This window comes from Anabrus simplex, chromosome 1, assembly GCF_040414725.1.
Source record: "Anabrus simplex isolate iqAnaSimp1 chromosome 1, ASM4041472v1, whole genome shotgun sequence".
NCBI classification, from domain to species: domain Eukaryota; kingdom Metazoa; phylum Arthropoda; class Insecta; order Orthoptera; family Tettigoniidae; genus Anabrus; species Anabrus simplex.
Genome location: NC_090265.1, coordinates 1,375,421,220 through 1,375,440,213, shown reverse-complemented (window position 1 = coordinate 1,375,440,213; position 18,994 = coordinate 1,375,421,220). Strand labels below are relative to the sequence as shown.

The window sequence follows — 18,994 nt, the reverse complement described above, 5'->3', positions numbered from 1 at the left end:
CCGAATGGGTAAATTTATAACACCAATATAGTTGGTCCGTTATTGGACATTATAAATTTTCCTGCTAACTCATTCCTTTTTGCCAGCGTTTTGCCCCAATGTGCTAATTTGAGCTCGTCAGTTCAGGTTCCCTATGGAGATCAACACCTGTATCATCTGATGGCCAGGCAGGCATTTTTTTTTAATGAGACAAAAAAGTCTCTCATAGTGCATTGGCACTGCCAGTAGGTCCAAGTAACCTACGCAGTGGCCTCCACTGTCAGCAGAAACTTCCCAGTTAAGAGGTTACATTTTCTTGTTTTAGTGTTCCAATTCACAACTAGAAATGATGCTTGTTGTTTTAAGGGGCCTAACATCGCAGGTCATCGGCCCCCAACTAGAAATGAGTGGTATCAAAGTGTACATACTACTGAATGCTATATTCTTCATAATGTCAATGTTACAATTAACATGTAACAGACTTAGTCCTACTTATAACAGAGAAGTTAGCAGTAAAACTACATAATCTAAAATTTCTGGTGTTACTAACAATGAATGTAACTGTAACTCATGGTCACTGGCTAATAAAGAAAAAGTGACAGCAGATACTGTTAAAAGATTTCTTTGTGAATTTGGGTGTCCTTGTGCATTTCTGTTATCCTACACTGCAACATAATATCTTCATCTAAAGCATTCATTCTATCCTCAATTGCATTAAAAGTTTCATATCCTAGCCACATTCAGTATATGTAAAATAACAGCATGACACATTAGCCTACAATATAACTATTAAAATATATGAACAACAAACCTTTTGGTTTGCCTTTGAAGAAATTTCTTATTCGATCAAAAGGAGTAGGTCGTTTCATTTCATCTTTTATACATTGCTGCAATCGCTCATATTCTTCCCTCATTTGGTTCAGTTGTTCCTGTAACAGAATAGGGGTTTACATCATGCTTGAATGGTTATGAGTCTTCCTTAAACTGAAATAAATACATCAATCAATTCATCAATTATATATCAGTGATTCATAAAAATCAAAACAATAGAGAAGAACTACCTTGGGAAGAAAAATTAAGTGACCCTTATAGCTTCATAATATCATCAAATTTTCACCAAGGAAGCCTCAGTTAAAATTCTGATTAATGTACATGAGAAACCTTGTCCTCTCAAAGTATTAGCTATCATTGGTCATTATGTCATGAGGTGCATAGTAAATCACCATGTGGACAGGCTTCCAGGACATGCAAAAGAGTTTCAAACTCTTTGCAGCAATGCCAATAGAGGTTGTTGCCCTAGGATCTGCCAGGTACAGTATGCACAGCAGAGACATTGGCATTCATTCTTTACACATCAAAGTGTAGAAAATGAATGTTCTCCTGGCTGCTATGCGGAAGACTATTGTAAGAGCTACGCCTACATTTGGATACACCTCAATCATATTGATTTGGTGTAGAAGCTTGCTTATTTCATTTGAACTAACACATTTTTCATCTTTTTCATTTTTTCATCTATTAACGAAGAATCAAGATCTTTTAGTACAAATTCACAAATGTTTCTGCCCTTTCTGAAATAACAGAAGGGTTTTTGAACTTCATCTCTTCAAGAAATCCAAATAAACTGTGCAGATGGTTGTATTTTTCAGCATATTTTCTCAGCTCTGATCTCCATGCTTCGAGTATGACAAGAAATGTGTTTACGAAGAAGTCTTTGGAGCCATTCAGTGAACAGTGGATTCCCCAGGAGCCAAGGTTCCTTTACTCTTCCTTTGCATATCTGTCTTCTATTCTAATGCTATGATCACCACATCACTTTGTGGCATTCGCCCAAGCAATTAAGTGCCACTCAAAATCACCAATTGTGAATATCAACACATAAATTCATATATCAACAAGACTCATAAATTATACAGGATGAACCCATCAAACACCAGCCGACATCTCGTATAAATTTCACCACTGTCAAGCTATTTTTAAAATGTTTTTAGAAAGGTACCACACAAGGTATCATGAGCAATTAAGTGCCACTCAAAATCACCAATTGTGAATATCAACACACAAATTTATAGCTGATATACTCGTGCTTCGCTATGGAGGTAGTGTATATGTTGTATGCAAGACTGTATTAAATTGCATAGCTCTGAACTTTACCCTAGAAATGCGACGGGGAAGTCACCAAATGTCTTTTCTCATATAAAGACTGGGTTGGGGAATTTTCATTGTAATGGTAGGCTCACTTGCCTACCATCAGTCACAATCAGGCTGGGGAGTTTTCATAATAATGGCAGACATTCACTCTCCACCTGCCTTTTTACATCCTCAGAAAGACTACCTTAGTAATTTCCCAACTGAAATGAACATAGGCCACTACAATGACGTCAGTAGGAATGGCACGATTAAAAGCAATGCTTTCATATGAAATGCTCGATCAAATGAAAGACCACACATTTTCTCACTTTTAACGAACAGTACTATGCTGCCGATCTAACAGTCCAAAGTTCCAGAGCTGGAATGACCAAGCTGCAGACAGCCGTGATCCGTGAACACTCATCGTCTTTTTCCGGCGCGAATGGGCGGGGTCGAATAATGGAGACTCCCAGGGCAAAAATTATGCCCTCTTACTAATCAGCTTCCTAGGAGTACCTGATGAATCGGAAAATCTCAATTCACTACAGTGGCGGCGGAAAAACTATCTGATTTGGAGACAAATTTTTCTGGAATACTATAATGAACCAGTGTGTTATGTACCAGCAGTATCAGGAAATGTATGAACCAGAGGAATGGCATGCTAAAGAAGAAAGTTTTTCTAACTCCCCAGCCATTTCCTGCCAATATTCAGTCAAGCTATTATACTCGGTATGCAGCAGTAATCCCAGCTATCGGAGTTGAGTGGTGGCATAAGAGACAAAGAATATCACAATGAACCATGGTCAATGTAATGTTATTGTTGTTCAATGTTATGCATTTTCGATATTGTAGGCTTTCACATTTAGTTTTATTCCAACTATGAAATACCACTCTTATCATAGTCAGTACAGTAAAACTGAATAACATATATATGATCGGAAATTGAATTCTCTATTACTTTTGTTATGTAGTACTTTTCAATAGGACCAATAACATAAGCATTTAAAAATTAAATTTTAAATTAACTTAATTTAAATTAAATTTTAGGTGCCCTCCCCTAAACTACAATTTCATCCAGGATGAATAAAATTGTTTATAGATTTGACTGTAGTTTCTTATTCTCCGACTCTATATACCGATTTTCATTAAATTCTGTTTACTCATTTTCTAGTGGTTCGGCGTTGAAATGGACTTAGCAACAAAAAATAAAAATTCATGAATATCTGTGTTATCAGAGTCAGTATGCTAAAAATGTATAAGACATAAATGATCGGAAATTTATTTCTATATAAGTTTAGTTATGTAATGTTTATCGATAGGACCACTAATAATATAAATATTTGAGAATTACATTTCAGGCCTTCCCCTAAACTACCATTTCACTCAGCGTGAATAAAATGATTTATAGCCTAGATTGTAGTGTCTCATCCCCCGACTTTACATACAGATTTTCATTAAATTCTGTACATCGTAGTTTATCAAACATTCCTATGACAAGGGGTAGAAGTACATAGGAGGTCTCTCACTTTTGTCTCCATTGCGACACAGGATAGTAACTCTATCCTTGTACGCCATAGCACAAATGCCAACCCTTGCCACATCATAATGTATTCTAAGACTCATTAATGTATATATATAACTGTTAGCACTGATTGTAAGACGTGATATCACACGAGAAGGAACATATCAGGGCCTTCATACTTTAATCCTAAAGAAACCATTATTGAATAAACATCCCAATTATAATGGGCATTACTATAAAGAAAATTATTACAAATGCGTGGGCAGTGACAATTACGTTATAAATTTGGTCATCACCAATCAAATAACTTGGTTGTCCCAATTCTGCAGTTTAAACCTTTCAAATACCATGGAAAGAACTATTTCTGAAATGTACCCAACAAGGTGCATTTATATTATTCAAATAATGCACTTGGATAAAATCACTGACAAACATAACCTCATGCGATGAAAGAAAAAAACATGATTCAAAGATGACGACAAATCATGCTGGCTCCCCTGTGCAAGTGCTTTATTTTTTGGATTACTGCACTGTTTGCATTTTTAGATGCCTTGTACTTGCACGGAAAGTAATCGATGCCCTTACAACTTCGTGGCGTATCGAAATTTCCTATGATGAGGGGAGGAAGTCTTTCACTTCCGTCTGCATTGCAACATAGTACAGTGACCCCATCTCCTTTAAAGAAACGTCAGTTTGGGCTAGTAATAAAAAACAATGCAGTTTCATTGGCATTGACAATATTGTTTGGTACGTACAAATTGATTATAATTATAAGCCACACTTTTTTGCCAACTGTTGGCATCGCCAGTATTCGCAGATTCTGCTTCTCTACACACTGCCTCTTACATGATATTGTGACGTCCCTTAAAACGCTGAATACAAAAGAATGACAATTTCACTCGAACTTAGCAACTGTGAAACACACTGTCGACACACCGAAGTGAAAGTGAAAGTGCACATTCCGGAAGACGCATTCTATCATGGCACAGAGAAATTTTGAATTTAAATTACTCTGTAAAATACTTTTTTTTAAATGTAAACAGTTTTAAATTAAAAGTCTGAATTGTTTTCTGTTTAAATATGACAAATGGGGGACAGTTTTCTTCCATCTGCAATTACACAAAGCATAAATGTACTCCCAACTACGAAAACTAGGTGAGCGTGTTGACAACCTTGACTCAAATAAAACCCGTACCCCAATTTCGTGCCTCAATTTTTTTTAAAAAAATATGCGGGGATTATTCGCATAAATACGGTACGGTAGTTGTTTAGTGAATAATTCTTCAGATAAAGATCTCTCAGTTAGGTTAAATTAAGTACAATAAAGTTACCAATTCTCTAGAAGAAAAGAGACTACTAACCTGTTTCTCCTTGTAGGACTGCTGAACATCATTTCGAGTCTTCCAGTTCTCAACGAGTTTCTCTATTTCTGAAATAGTAAATATGTTGTTCTTGAAGTCGCTTATTATTTCCAATAATTCATCTTGAACTCCATTATTCAGCTGTTCATGAGATTTCTTCACACCAGCACCTGTAAATGGAATTCATGTAGTAACTAACAAAAAATCTATGGAGTGAAAGTAACAGAAAGATCAGAACAATCATTAAATGTCAATTTTCATGGTGAAAGTTGATCCTGAAGTCATGACCTTGTGGATGAAACTTGGCATTCACAATCAGGGGAATACACAGAAGCCAAAATGATGATGATGCTGATGCTTGTTGTTTAAAGGGGCGTAACATCTAAAGTCATCGGCCCAAAAGCCAATATGCTCTTGCTCTGTCAGTGACACTATACAGGAACACACTAAGGTATTAAAGTAACCCTATGTGCCAGGTTCCTTGATCATGTACTGGTATGGGGCTAGATATTTGACTGAGTTGCCTACCATCCTCTCCAAAGATGCTAAAATACCAGTAATAATTGTTCTGTCAAACAAAGCCCAGGTTTTACTTCCATACACAACTATGGGCTTGATTATTGTCTTATACTATAAATCCTTACACTTACTTTCCATGAATATATTGTAGGTTTGCAAGCAAAACACATAAATTAGCTTTTGAGATTTTTACATTTTCACACTGCTCTACAGCACTATTCTGGTCTATTAAAAACTCACTGTGTACATTTCTCTTATTATAATGGCATATATTGGCAATGAAGGGCTGAAAACTTTCAAACCTCTTCTACCTCAGAAGTAAGATTTTTGACTTTTTGCTTGTAAAGCACTTTATCTTAATCCCAGTGCAGCAGTTAGAACTTTTTTTTTTTTTAGGTGGTACTATTAAAATCATTTAACATTATGTCAAAGCAGGCTCCAGATGGACTGATACTACACTTCCTTTGTGGAATTTTATTACACTCAGGTCAACTAGCCAACGAGCCAACATTTTCAGACTAAAAATTGCCACCATAAAAATTTAAAATGGCTGAACTGGTTTATTAACTATGATGAAATGTCTTATTTTAGTGGCTAAATGTACTTTTGAATACAGCTAAACAATATATTTTCAATTCAGAGTTAAAGAAACTCTGTGGCTATATACCTAATTCTTCAGAAGGATTTGGTTTAGCCACGAGTTGTTGCATTGGCAACAGTCGTAAGTTCATTCTTCCTCTAGCAGTATGACAGCACAGTACCTCTGTGAGTTTTGAAACAAGTGAATCACTGCAGCAGAATTCTTGAGGTGCCACACCTTAAGTTTAGTATGAATAAGTCAATTAGAAGAAAATTAAATTAAGTATAGTCCGCGCACCTTTTAGTGATATTTCTTTGTACGGTGATGAGTAGTAAGGAGGGAACTCTCCCAGTTCCGGTAATACTGCCAACTGAATGGAAATGAAATCTGAATTGAATCGATAATGATCGTTCGATATGAATTTTCTAAACCTTTATTATCTTAAGCCAACAACTGTTTCGTACACACATTATATAACATTATATGACACTTCTCGATGCAAATCTTGTTCCTAGCATGAATTCTATAGTTTGGCTTTGTTGTGTAAACATGAACAGTACTAGTACATAAAGTGTACGCCAGATGTCACACAGCGATACATAAGCAATTCATAGTTTATGTTTCAAAGGTTGCCTATACGAATCTCGAAGATACCCGAGGTCGACCGATTCAGCACAACGGTGTCCATGTATTGCTAAAAGGTGCATGTACTGTAATTACATCACAATAACTCTGTCCAGAGTTTTCAAGAAAAGCAAAGAAAGGGCAAGTGTTTCAACAAAGGGAATAAAATCCAATTAAAATAGTAATTATAATAACTCTAGCCTAATTATAAAGGTTTCAAATAGCTAATAAATCAATTTTTAATAAAGATAGAAGGGGTATTTTCAATTCTATAATTTTTGCTGGTACACTGTGTGTAAATTATTTATGTCAGTACCTCAACTACAGCATTACCAAGAGCCCAGCAGCAGCCATCACCCTAACCAATCTCTAACATCACATCATTGTTGTTTGTGTCTGGCTCCATGGCTAAATGGTTAGCATGCTGGCCTTTGATCACAGGGGTCCCAGATTCGATTCCCAGCAGGGTCAGGAAAATTAACCATAACTGGTTAATTCCGCTGTCACAGGGACTGGGTGTATGTGTCGTATGGGTCCCAGATTCGATTCCCAGCAGGGTCAGGAAAATTAACCATAACTGGTTAATTCCGCTGTCACAGGGACTGGGTGTATGTGTCGTTTTTATCTTCATTTCATCCCCATCATGACGCACAGGTTGCCTAGGGGCGTCAAATCTAAAGACCTGCACCTGGTGAGTTGAACTTATCCTCAGACACTTTCGGGTCTAATACCCATGAGCCATTTCATTTCATTGCTGTTTGTAATTGTTGAGCCCAAATATTTTGAACATGATATGGTTTCAGACTTAGTACCATTTAGGGTCATATTGGCTACAGCTGTGCTAAAAGTTCTGACACCTCTTATAAATTTAGTTTTCTTGAAACCAAGCTCGATAGCTGCAGTCGCTTAAGTGTGGCCAGTATCCAGTATTCGGGAGATAGTAGGTTCAAACCCCACTGTCGGCAGCCCTGAAGATGGTTTTCCGTGGTTTCCCATTTTCACACCAGGCAAATGCTGGGGCTGTACCTTAATTAAGGCCACGGACGCTTCCTTCCCATTCCTCGGCCTTTTCTGTCCCATCGTCGCCATAAGACCTATCTGTGTCAGTGCAACGTAAAGCAAATAGCAAAAAAAAAAAGTTTTCTTGAAGTTAATTTTGCACTACTTTGACCAGAATCACTCTGGGTCAGACCAAGTAATATCAGTCTGCAAGTGAGTCTCTGCATCACTAAATACACTCAATTTCAAACTGACATTTCCATTCAAATTAAAGAAAACACTACCTGAGGCACTTATTTTACCAACATTTGATTATTGTAATGCTGTTTATCAAGATATCAGTATGGAAATTTGTTTAAAGCTACAACAACATGCACAAAATGCCTGTGTTAGGTTTATCTGTAACTTAAAATACATGGATCATGTGTGTAAATTGTATGACAAACTGAACTGGCTGAGCCTCAAGGACAGACATAAACTTCACACTCTTAGTTTACTACACCACATGCTTAAACTAGGAACACTTTCCATCCTACTTGTATGAACAATTCCATAACCTTGCTGAATACCATGGAAAGAATACCAGAGCTCAAAATTCAACTCTTCTTGCTATTCCAAGATATAAATCGTCAGCTTTCAACTACTCCTTCACAGTTACAGCTAGCCAGGAACTGCACCTCCCTTAAGGAGGTCAGGGGAATATCAGAAGTGAAGAGTTTCTAACAGGCCTGTTCTCAGAAAGGCAACAGGTATCATCATCATCATCATCATCATCATCTTCTTCTTCTTCTTCTTCTTCTTCTTCTTCTTCTTCTTCTTCTTCTTCTTCTTCTCCTTCTTTATCTTCTTCATCATCTTCTTCCACTGTGACTACTCTTCAACTCGAAAAACATATCCTCCACTCCAGGCTTTACGTTGTTCATACTAATTTATTAATCTATCGTGGAACTGATTTTTTTTCTAGAATTGAATGCACTACTTTGACCAGAATCACTCTGGGTCAGACCAAGGATTGTAGGATCATGATCATGATCATAATCATCATCAATTAGGCAATTATTTTTATTATCTTATTTTATCATCATCACCACCACCACCACCTAGCTTAATATCACTGATAGTGACATAATATTAATATCTTGCTTCTGTGTATATTACTACAAATTACTAAAGATGTGTAAATGGTGGTGAAGTGTAAGACAAGGACAAATATCTCTAACTTTGTCATATTAAAATAAATCATTTATCTATCTACTGTATCTATCTATGTACTTGTTCCTACTTGCTCCTGTCCTAGAGGTACTCAAAATCTCCATTCTAGAAATATATTTTAATCACACTAAATATCATCATAGTACCAACTACCATCAAAATATGACATACTTACTAGCATTGCTTCGTATTCAAATGTCCTAATTTGTAATACGTTCATAGCTTTCAGAAGGATGTAGAGTGAAACTTAGGCTAACAATGGGAAGGAAGTTCTTCTCTGTTGGATAGTAATGACAATAATTGGTATCATTGTGATATATTTGACAACAGAGCACACACAGTTAATGTAGGCTATAGAAACAGAGCACACATGGTTAATGTAGGGTATAGAAACATTACTGTTACTATGGTTCATGGAACTAATGTCTTTCTTTCCAGAAGCCCATAGAGAAAGCAAGATACTGTGGAGGATTTTTGGACCGACGTTCAAGGAGGGGCAATGGAGGTCCAACCATAACTGGGAAATCAGAGAACTGTTTAAAGATCCTATTACTGTGATAAAAGTTATGAGCAGAAAATTGAGAGAATACAAAGATCAAAGAAAGTGTGGTGTGGTACAATGTGGTGCAGTGAGGTGGTGGGAAGGTGGCCACCAGAAAGGCCTAAAAGAATATGGTGGGATCATGTCCAGAAAGATATGAGGATGGGCCAGAAAGAATGTGATGCATCAGACATAAATAAGTGATGGCTGTGAGTTGGAGAGGCCTAGTACCAACTGGGGTACCAGTCGCTACAGCAGTAAGTATGGGAATAACATTACTGTTCCAGGAAAACATAAGATGTTGATTTCAACCTCATTTTTAAGGACAGAGTAGAAGAAAGATGAGGTAGAGTAATTGTTTACAATTCCATAATTATCCTCCTTTCATCTAAATGTCCTTACTCATATGCATAAACATGGTATCCTTAATCTGATTATTTTCAACCAGAAAGAAGAAAAATGGAAGAGAGAAAAATCTCAATTCTATTACAAGAGGGGAATGAGGCCAACATCATGTCTTAGCTACACAGTAGCTCTACCGCTATGATATGAACATCTGGTGAGCTGAACGCTGGCATTTAAATATTTGGGAAATACTAAATAAATTCTTCATTTATTAAAAATGTTTAGATTATTCATGTGAGATTATTTTATTTACCGTCTGAATCTGCTTTAAGAAAAAATCAGCTCAATGTTTTCTTAATATGAAGGTTTAAATGTAAGACAAAATTAATATTTTATACAAAAGAAATCTTGACCAAATTAGGATATACAGTATTACTATCTTCTTAAAGACATAACTATTCCAATCTCATCAGAATAAATCTGATCATATTTCAAATTTATCCTCTTTATTGAAGCCCCTAAAATTTCACCATCTTTATCAAATGGACATGATATTAAGAATAATATATGAAATTATAGTACGTAAACAAAATAAGAATATTCACCTGTTTGAAGCAGTTTTTCATCTTGGCCAGAATCAAGGCTGATTTGATCAATGTGATTCTGACTTGCAGATTTAGATGAAGGTAATACTCGTGTTGGAGAATTTGAATGAGTACTGGTATGTAAATTTTCAGAACTTTTCTTTATACATGCTGCTACTGTGTTTAGGAAGTCCAAATTCTCTGGAAAAGGCAGCCTGTTTGTACCTGTAGGAAAAATATTTGTATTATATATAGTGAGTTGTAAGTAAAGTATTAAATTATAAACTTAAAAATTTCTGGTGAAACAATACTGTAATTCAAATCTACCTTTGAATTGAACTCTCTAAGGACAAACACATTGGAACCCAGAAACAGTTTTACACCTATTCTTTTATTCAGAATAATACTATTTGCAAGCTCCCCAAAATTTTCCAGTAACCATCACTTTGGTAATATTTTGGAGTAACTTTTGTCTTTTAATTAATTGTATGTCTTTAGAATAAAATATATTATTCTAAACAAAAGAATCCCAAAACTGTTCATGGATTCAGACATATGTGGTGCAAATAAATTGCAAAAGAACATATAAAAGGAAAAATGGACCATGCATGTCATATTTTTCCTGAGAATGATTACAGAAACTTCCAACAAACTGAATGACAGGAAACAATCAAAGATAAAGATTTCTTATTTTACATATAATTTCCCGAATCTCTGTATATTTGGTTTGTAAATATACTTTTCTAAAATCAAATGACATCTTGGACATGCTTTAATTGTTAATGTCGTCACTGCTGTGCCAAAACTGTGAATGTGACAATGCTCTTCCTACCCATTATTTCCTTTAAGACTGGTCATGCCTCCCAGCCACATACTGAATACAGTCCATCAGAGCAATCTTTCTTGAGTTAATTTTCCTATGCTCTTGTGTAAAGGAAAATGAGCCTTACTATACTATACTGTAGGAATGTATGTTTGCATGACATATTTACCCACTCCTGGAGTATGATGTAGGTATTTAAGGTTCATTTTCCTTCACACATGAGTGTAGGAAAATGAACTCAATGAAAATTGTTCTGATGGACTGCATATCAATATGTGGCTGGGAGGCGTAACCAGTTTTGACAGAAGTAATGGATAGGAAAAGCATTGTCGCATTCGCAGTTTTGGCACAGCAGCAACGATGTCAAAAATGTAAATAATAAATCCATCTATTTCAAATTACATCTGCACTCATTGAATTTTACAGACATTGTTTTAGAAACTGCAAAACTCTTTACATAAAATTAAAAATATTCTTGTAGTTCTGGTCAGAACCTCTCTTATGTAGCGATCCATTTATTACTGCATTATGATGGAAGTATTTGCCTGTATCCCTTTAGATATCACTACTGTGAAATTTTTGTCATGTTTACATACATTTCTTTCTTTATAAAGATAATGCTTATGGGTTTATTCATTTAGATCAGTGCTTTATGGACTACATTAATAGACATGATAGTTTTTTATGTTTTTGCCATGTGAAATAAGTAAACTGTAGGAATCATTTATATTTCACAAAGACTTTGCTCCATGTCCTCAGAAGAGAAATTCATTTGGCCTTGACTACTACTGTCTTACAATGTTGGAGCCGTTGTAGTTATAGTTTCTTCTCTGGGATTTATTCATATTTTATAATAATTGTAGAAGATGGATTTTCTAAAATATGATGCTCACAAAACTCAACTGCACATTTCTGAAGACATTAGTAACGTGTGAAAAAAAAAGAAACCTTTCCCTTTACAAAAAGCTAAAAAAACCTAATGATCATGAATATGTCTTTCATCTTTGGCAACTGAGGCCTACAGTAATGATTAATGTGACATCACTGATGGTACACTTTCTATTTCACCACACTCTATCTATATAAATCCACAGCCGCAACGTCTTTGGCGACCAAGGCCTAAAGTAAGGACACTTCCTCTAAAGCATTACTTTGTCAATTTATATATTTTTCATCTAAACAGTGTATTGTGTGGCTGAAGATGTTGATAATATACGAAACATGTACCACTTTTAACCATTAAATTGCATTAAGCAATCATTGTATCGACTAGGTGGAAAATAAATAAATACTTAATTGTGTATACATTTTATCGTCAAAATGTTACAGTTCCCACTCTCTCACCTTTAAAAAAAGTTAAATCATGTGATTCTTTTAAAAGAAGTGTCAGGAGATTGAATATAATGTACAGTATGTTGAACAATATATGTTCAAAAACATGTGCAAGTTTATGATCATACTGTTCTAAAATGGCACGAAAGAACCAAGATGACTGAAAGTATTATCATCATCATCATCCTTCTTATCCAGTTCCTGTCAATTAGAAGTTGAACACGAGGTTATGCCACATTCCCATCAATGAATAACTATTAAAAATATTCTTCCAGAGAGCCCTACACCTTGCTGATCACTCTTGATTTGTCTGGCTGTGCCCATAATTACTAAGTCTTCCTATCATTTCCCTAGTACGTCTTAGCCTCTTTTTCTTATGTCGATAATAACAATAACTACAGTATGAGCCTCAGTTGAGCTGCCGATTATCTCCTGTGCCGTGTCTAGGCAAGTGGATAATGCAATAGCTGTAATAGTCTCAGGTAGTCTGCGATAAGCTTTTGTTCAGCATACAATGTGATTGCTTCTTATACAGCAGTAACGGATTGATTCAGTATGTTTCACGACTTCTGGAGTGTAGAACAACATATTTTTATGTGTTGTAGATTTTTAAATGCAATTTGTACCAAAACTTTGAAGATTCATGAGGCCGAATTGCAGAGAGGGAACCAGAATATCATCACACACTACAAGACTTGTCTACAGGCCGAGAGATAGCATTTTCAACACTGTGTTTTTCAATCTGATTATCAATTCATCAAAGTTTATGTGCATACAAGAACAGTGTGACAGTGACTGAGCTATCATTTACCAACATGCAGGAAGGACAGCAATCCTTGTAGGACTTGCCCCGTACAATGTTATTGGTTTTTATGTCGCACTATCTACTTTTACAACTTTTGGAGATGATGAGGTGCCAGAATTTTGTCCCACAGCTTTTTCTTTATAAGCCGGTAAATCTGCTGACACACGGCTGATGTATTTGATCACCTTTAAATACCACCAGACTGAGCTGGATTCGAACCTGCAAACTTGAACCCAGAAGACTAACAGTTCTACTGGCTAAGCCTGCTTTTCTGCCTCCCATTGTTTGAACATGTTAGATGTGACTGCTGTGAATTTTTGTCATGTTTATATATTTTTATTTCTCTGATGCTTTTCCTATGGGTTTACAAAAGCAGTGTTCTCCCCAGATTGTCAGCCGGTTGCAAGAATCAGTAGCCGGGCAGGGAATACTACGTAAAACTTCATTATAAAAGAAATTCAATTCATTCCCCTCAGGGAGTTAACAGTAATATCAGACAGCTAAAAATTAACTGCAAAATTGAACTACTTTAGTGTTATTATCACGAACAAGGCATAACACAGTATTTTGAACTTCTAGTGTTCTATTCCTCCATCCAAATCATTTAACAGAGGACTTAGGCCTACCACTCAATTGCTGTGTACATGTAGACTGCCATACGGGTTTGTGACGTCATGCAGAAAAGAGGGACTGCATGTGATTCCACACTAATCCAGACCTCCGCTCGCAACTACGTAGTGGTCAAGCTAAACATTTGATCTCCTATGGAATTGATGCAATTATGCTAATAGTATGATTTATCATTTAAATTAACAGTTTTACAGTATTTGCATGTTAATTTGGAGCACCCAAATATTATGTAATTAGCACATATCTAGGTTATATTAGCTGGGCGGTCTCTAAAAATGGCAGGGCAGTGCGCGCATTAAAAAGGTCCTAGGGAGAACACTGAAGAGAAATGTGCATCACATATGTGGACTTGGCCCCGTTTTATGGCTATCTGCCCTTCCTAAAGCAAACCCTACGTATAGGGATGTATTCAACTATTATAAGTTTCAGTGGTGGTGTTGGAGTGTTGTGCGTAAATGAAAAGGTGTCTTAAGACAAACACAAATACCCAGTCCCAAAGCCAGAGGAATTAACCAGATAAAAGTTAAAATTCCTTGCCTGGCCAGAAATCAAACCTAGGACTCTTTGAACTGAAGATCATTATACAGAGCACTGGACTCATGGTCATTTATAAAGTGAGGAAGATAATAACTAAACAATGATCTTACTAGAAAAGGCCAATACTTCCCGTTTTAATAAATTTATCTGATGCCCCTAACAACTTCTTGTTCTTCTTACTTTTTTTTTTTCCCCCTGAAATGTTTCTGCTTATGCAGGTTGTTCAATGCCCTAACTATCTTGTTAAATAAAAATAATTAAATAACAAACCTGAAGGATGCATTTCCATGTATCCTCCCATTTCAGGTTCAGTCTCTTGCAATTGTTGGTTTGAAGTGGTAGGCTTGAAAGGGCGAGCTGTGGGGGGGATCTGATAGTTTTGTTCTGCTAATGTGCGTGCTGAAGGGGGTATTTGGTAAGTTTCACTGAGTGGGCGAGGATGATGATACTCTGCATTGTCGAAACCTGATGAAAAAGAAAAGTTGTAATTTAGAACTGAAACCAGGATGACTGGATAAACAACAATGCACATACTTTAGTATTTTTAATTTGTCAAGTGCTTACCTGTTGGTTTGCCATTGCTTTCACTTATAATCTTGAGGTAACTGTACATGCTGGTGAATTCAGTCATTTGCTTCCCAGTTGGGGAAAAGAAAAACAGAGAAGCACAAAGTTATTGCAAGGTGAAGTCATTTATTGATACAAATACCACAACTATTGTATAGGAAATTCACAATTTTCCCGTCAAATCTAGAACAGAAATATGTTTAAAAATATATTATAAGCTCCTAAACTGAATGAAGAAAACACAGAAATAAACTTGCCACAATTACACATGTAAAAGCTGCACTTACAATATACAGAGCATCATCAAAACTGATTTTAAAAAATAAAAGGAGAAATGGCCAATAAGAATTCAATAAGCTAGAAGAAAAATATTATAGATCACTAAACTATAAGAGAAATATTATATATTACTATTAGTGGAGTACAAACTGAGTGGAGTGGCCGCATGTGTTAATGCACTATGGCTATGGAGCCGAGTTCTGCATTTGGGAGACGGGTGGGTTTGAACCCCACCATCAGCTGTCCTGAGAATGATTTTCTGTGAATTCGCATTTGCACTTTCAGGCAAATGTTGGGCCAGTGCCGGTGTCCAAGCCCTCCCGTGTTGATGCCATGCACCTCGTACCACACGCCTTGTGCTGTGTTCTCTTGAAGGTTTAGTCCTACTGTGACCATTACCATGAGCAGAATGAGATGGTGGATAGACGTAAAACTAGTCTCATGCACATATTTTCTAGTGTCATTTGTTGTAACAAATGGATCATGAAATGATTTTAGAAAGTCCATTAGCTCTAGTTCTGAGAAAACTGGACAAAACAATGTAGTAAACCACTCACTACCATAGACTGTTAGAACATAGACGTGTAAGCCTACTGCACTCCTCTATAAGTGCTAAATTAACCATGCAGTTCTGGAATAGGCAGCTCTAAGACAGCAACAATACAATGGCATGGTGTCATAGGTAGCAGTGGCACTGTGTACACTGGTGCCCAAAAAAGGCATGATGTTTTTCATCACTAATTACTATCCAATTACAAGAGAAAGCAAATTATAAGGATACTTTGTGCAGCTCTAAAACATGCATACATATAGCAGTTTAGTATTAGTAAAAATAACTGGAGGTTTCATTTTTTAAAAAGAAGGTATTAGAAATGTTATTAAAAGTAGTGATTTCTTATTCCTCAGTAACCTAAGCACGCATAACACACACAAATTACTTCAACCTACAGTATATATGTTTTTACTATGTTATTTTGCCGATTACATTTATAATCAGTTAATAATAATAGTATTTCAAAGAGAATTTGTAAATCTTTACCATATATCCCCTCAAAGCATTAGCTAGCTTGGAATGGCCAGCAGCCTCTGCCATCTCAGCTGGAGTCACATCACACGCATTTCGGATCTCACATGCATGTTCTCCTCCTGGACACTCTAACAGCTGCCATGCTAGCTTTTCCAAACCAAATCTTGCAGCAAAATGTAATAACGTTGGATATTCTTCAGCACCTAAAATGTACAGGAAGATGTTAAATTTTTGCATATAAATGTTTATCTGCTTGCAGTGATAAGCAGTTCATTATAATTCTAGATGCTTCTGGCTCAGAAACATATGAGACTGGTCAAAAATGGAATCAGAAACATTGATGAGAACAATATGAAATCAAACTAACTTCGCCAAGATTGTAGCCAACCCAAAGAAGAAGATAATCTTTCTAAAGTTATTTCCAAACCACTATTTCCATTGGAATCTTTTAAGTACCAATACATCGTTGGAATGCAAATAAATTAACAACATTTGAAACAATATTTTGCTGGGAAGTATGTCAAACGTTTGGCTTCTGGAAATTTTTTTAAATAATTGTAATTTCTGTTGCAGTATGCACAAGTTGAGTACTGTTCATTACATGTTACTTTACCAGTTTAAATATTTTATATTTATATCAGTGAACAGCAATAATAACAAGCACATGTAATAGACAGGGATGGTGATTTTTAGCATTCTGAAATCAGATATTTAACATTTTGGTTTGAAATTAGCATTTTGTAGCATTTGTACATTTGCAATTTAGCATTACACAGCATTTTGAAAAAAAAACCCACAGAATTTGACTTAATGCTGATAAATAGGTATAGTAATGTCTTTCGGTAATATTAAAGTGAAATTAAAATTGCATTTGCATAGAGCTGTACAATACATGTGCATACAATACAATAAAACTGTACATTCATTTTAAGTTGATGTTGGCTAAAACATAATAGAAAAAATAATTATAGCCTACAGATCAAAAATCAGAATAACAAAAAGAAAATATACTAAATTAACTAAGTTATGTTCATGAATCAGTGACACTATTGAAGAAAATCATTGACCATACCTTAACATTTGGTTCTGTCATTCGTGTTCTCCTATCACTTACAATATTAAACTGTAATTACTAAAATATCTTTCAACAACTATAATTATTGTAGGACCCAAAATACTTCCATCAGATATGAAAAGTGATACAGACAGTGAAGGGGATGAAGAAGAAGACGTAATATTTTATCTCCCTGAGTATTCTCTATTTGTCAGGCCCCGCGGTGTAGGGGGCAACGCATTCGCTTGTTACCCGGCGGCTCCAGGTTCAATTCCCGGCCGGGTCAGGGGTTTTTAATTGTTAATGATTAATATCCCTGGCCTGGGGACTGGGTGTTTGTGTCGTCCTTAATGTTTCTTTCCCCACATTCAACACTTTACACTTCTGCCATTTCCAAATACACACAGATTCACAACATATAGTGCAAAGTAGGGACAAAAGATCTTCTTAGGTTGATGTCCCGAATATATAGCTTTTTTTTTTTTAAATTCTCTACTTCACCATTTGTGGACTTGTTCTGTTTTTTACTCTTGAATTTTATCAACATGTTGTTGATCAAACTAACCTATATACAAATCAGGTGATGCAGTGCCATGCCCTTATGACTATGATTTACAATGTAGTATTCTCTTCTTATCTAGTTTGGGTAGATTAAAAATGGAGGGAAAAATAGATGGAAGAAAAGGAAAAGATCCCCCCATCCCCCCACAAGGTCCCTGTTAAGTTTAGCAGGTGAGGCTGCCTGGGCAAGGTACTGGTCCTCCTTTCCAATTGTTCCCCTAACCCAACATCTCATGCACCAGGACACTGCCCTGTGGCAGTAAAGGTGGGATCCCCCACTGAGTCCAGAGGGAAAAATCAACCCTAGAAGTTAAATGGATAATGAATTTTTTATTATTATTATTTACTGTTATTGTTATGAGGTGCATAAGCAACAGCTGAGTTGAAGTGGACATGTTGAAAGAATGAACAATAAACAGAAAGCAAAAAAATTCTTAAAACCAGGCTAGAAGGGAAGAAATGCTGAAGGAACCAAGACTGACATATTTACAGAATGTTGAGCAGATCAGAAGGAGTTTGATAAACGAATGAGAGGGATGAAGGGATAGGAAGTTGGAAACTAGATGCTATATTGGCATAATGGTAAGAAGAAGAAAAATAAATAAATAAATAAATAAATAAATAAATAAATAAATAAATAAATAAATAAATAAATAAATAAATAAATAAATAAATAAATAAATAAATAAATAAATAAATAAATAAATAAATAAATTACTATTATAATATGTGAAGTCCTGAAGATGTGTTCTTGATTGGATAAAACATATTATATATACCGAGCTCGATAGCTGCAGTCGCTTAAGTGCGGCCAGTATCCAGTAATCGGGAGATAGTGGGTTCAAGTCCCACTGTCGGCAGCCCTGATGATGGTTTTCCGTGGTTTCCCATTTTCACACCAGGCAAATGCCAGGGCTGTACCTTAATTAAGGCCACGGCCGCTTCCTTCCAGTTCCTAGGCCTTTCCTATCCCATCGTCGCCATAA

The 18,994-nt window shown here is 35.9% G+C and overlaps 1 protein-coding gene across 4 annotated transcripts in view; it reads right to left on the bottom strand.

The window, feature by feature from the left end:
- Nucleotides 1–18,994, bottom strand: part of LOC137496879 (uncharacterized) — a 487,890-nt gene that overhangs the window by 23,202 nt on the left and 445,694 nt on the right. For all 4 annotated transcript variants that reach the window (XM_068225505.1, XM_068225509.1, XM_068225508.1 and 1 more), the window contains exons 8-13: nucleotides 16,406–16,596; nucleotides 15,085–15,154; nucleotides 14,791–14,985; nucleotides 10,415–10,618; nucleotides 4,990–5,159; nucleotides 791–908 (exon numbers count right to left, since the gene is read on the bottom strand). In XM_068225505.1, coding sequence (XP_068081606.1) covers nucleotides 791–908; nucleotides 4,990–5,159; nucleotides 10,415–10,618; nucleotides 14,791–14,985; nucleotides 15,085–15,154; nucleotides 16,406–16,596 — 948 coding nt within the window. The remainder of the gene's footprint in view (nucleotides 1–790; nucleotides 909–4,989; nucleotides 5,160–10,414; nucleotides 10,619–14,790; nucleotides 14,986–15,084; nucleotides 15,155–16,405; nucleotides 16,597–18,994) is intronic.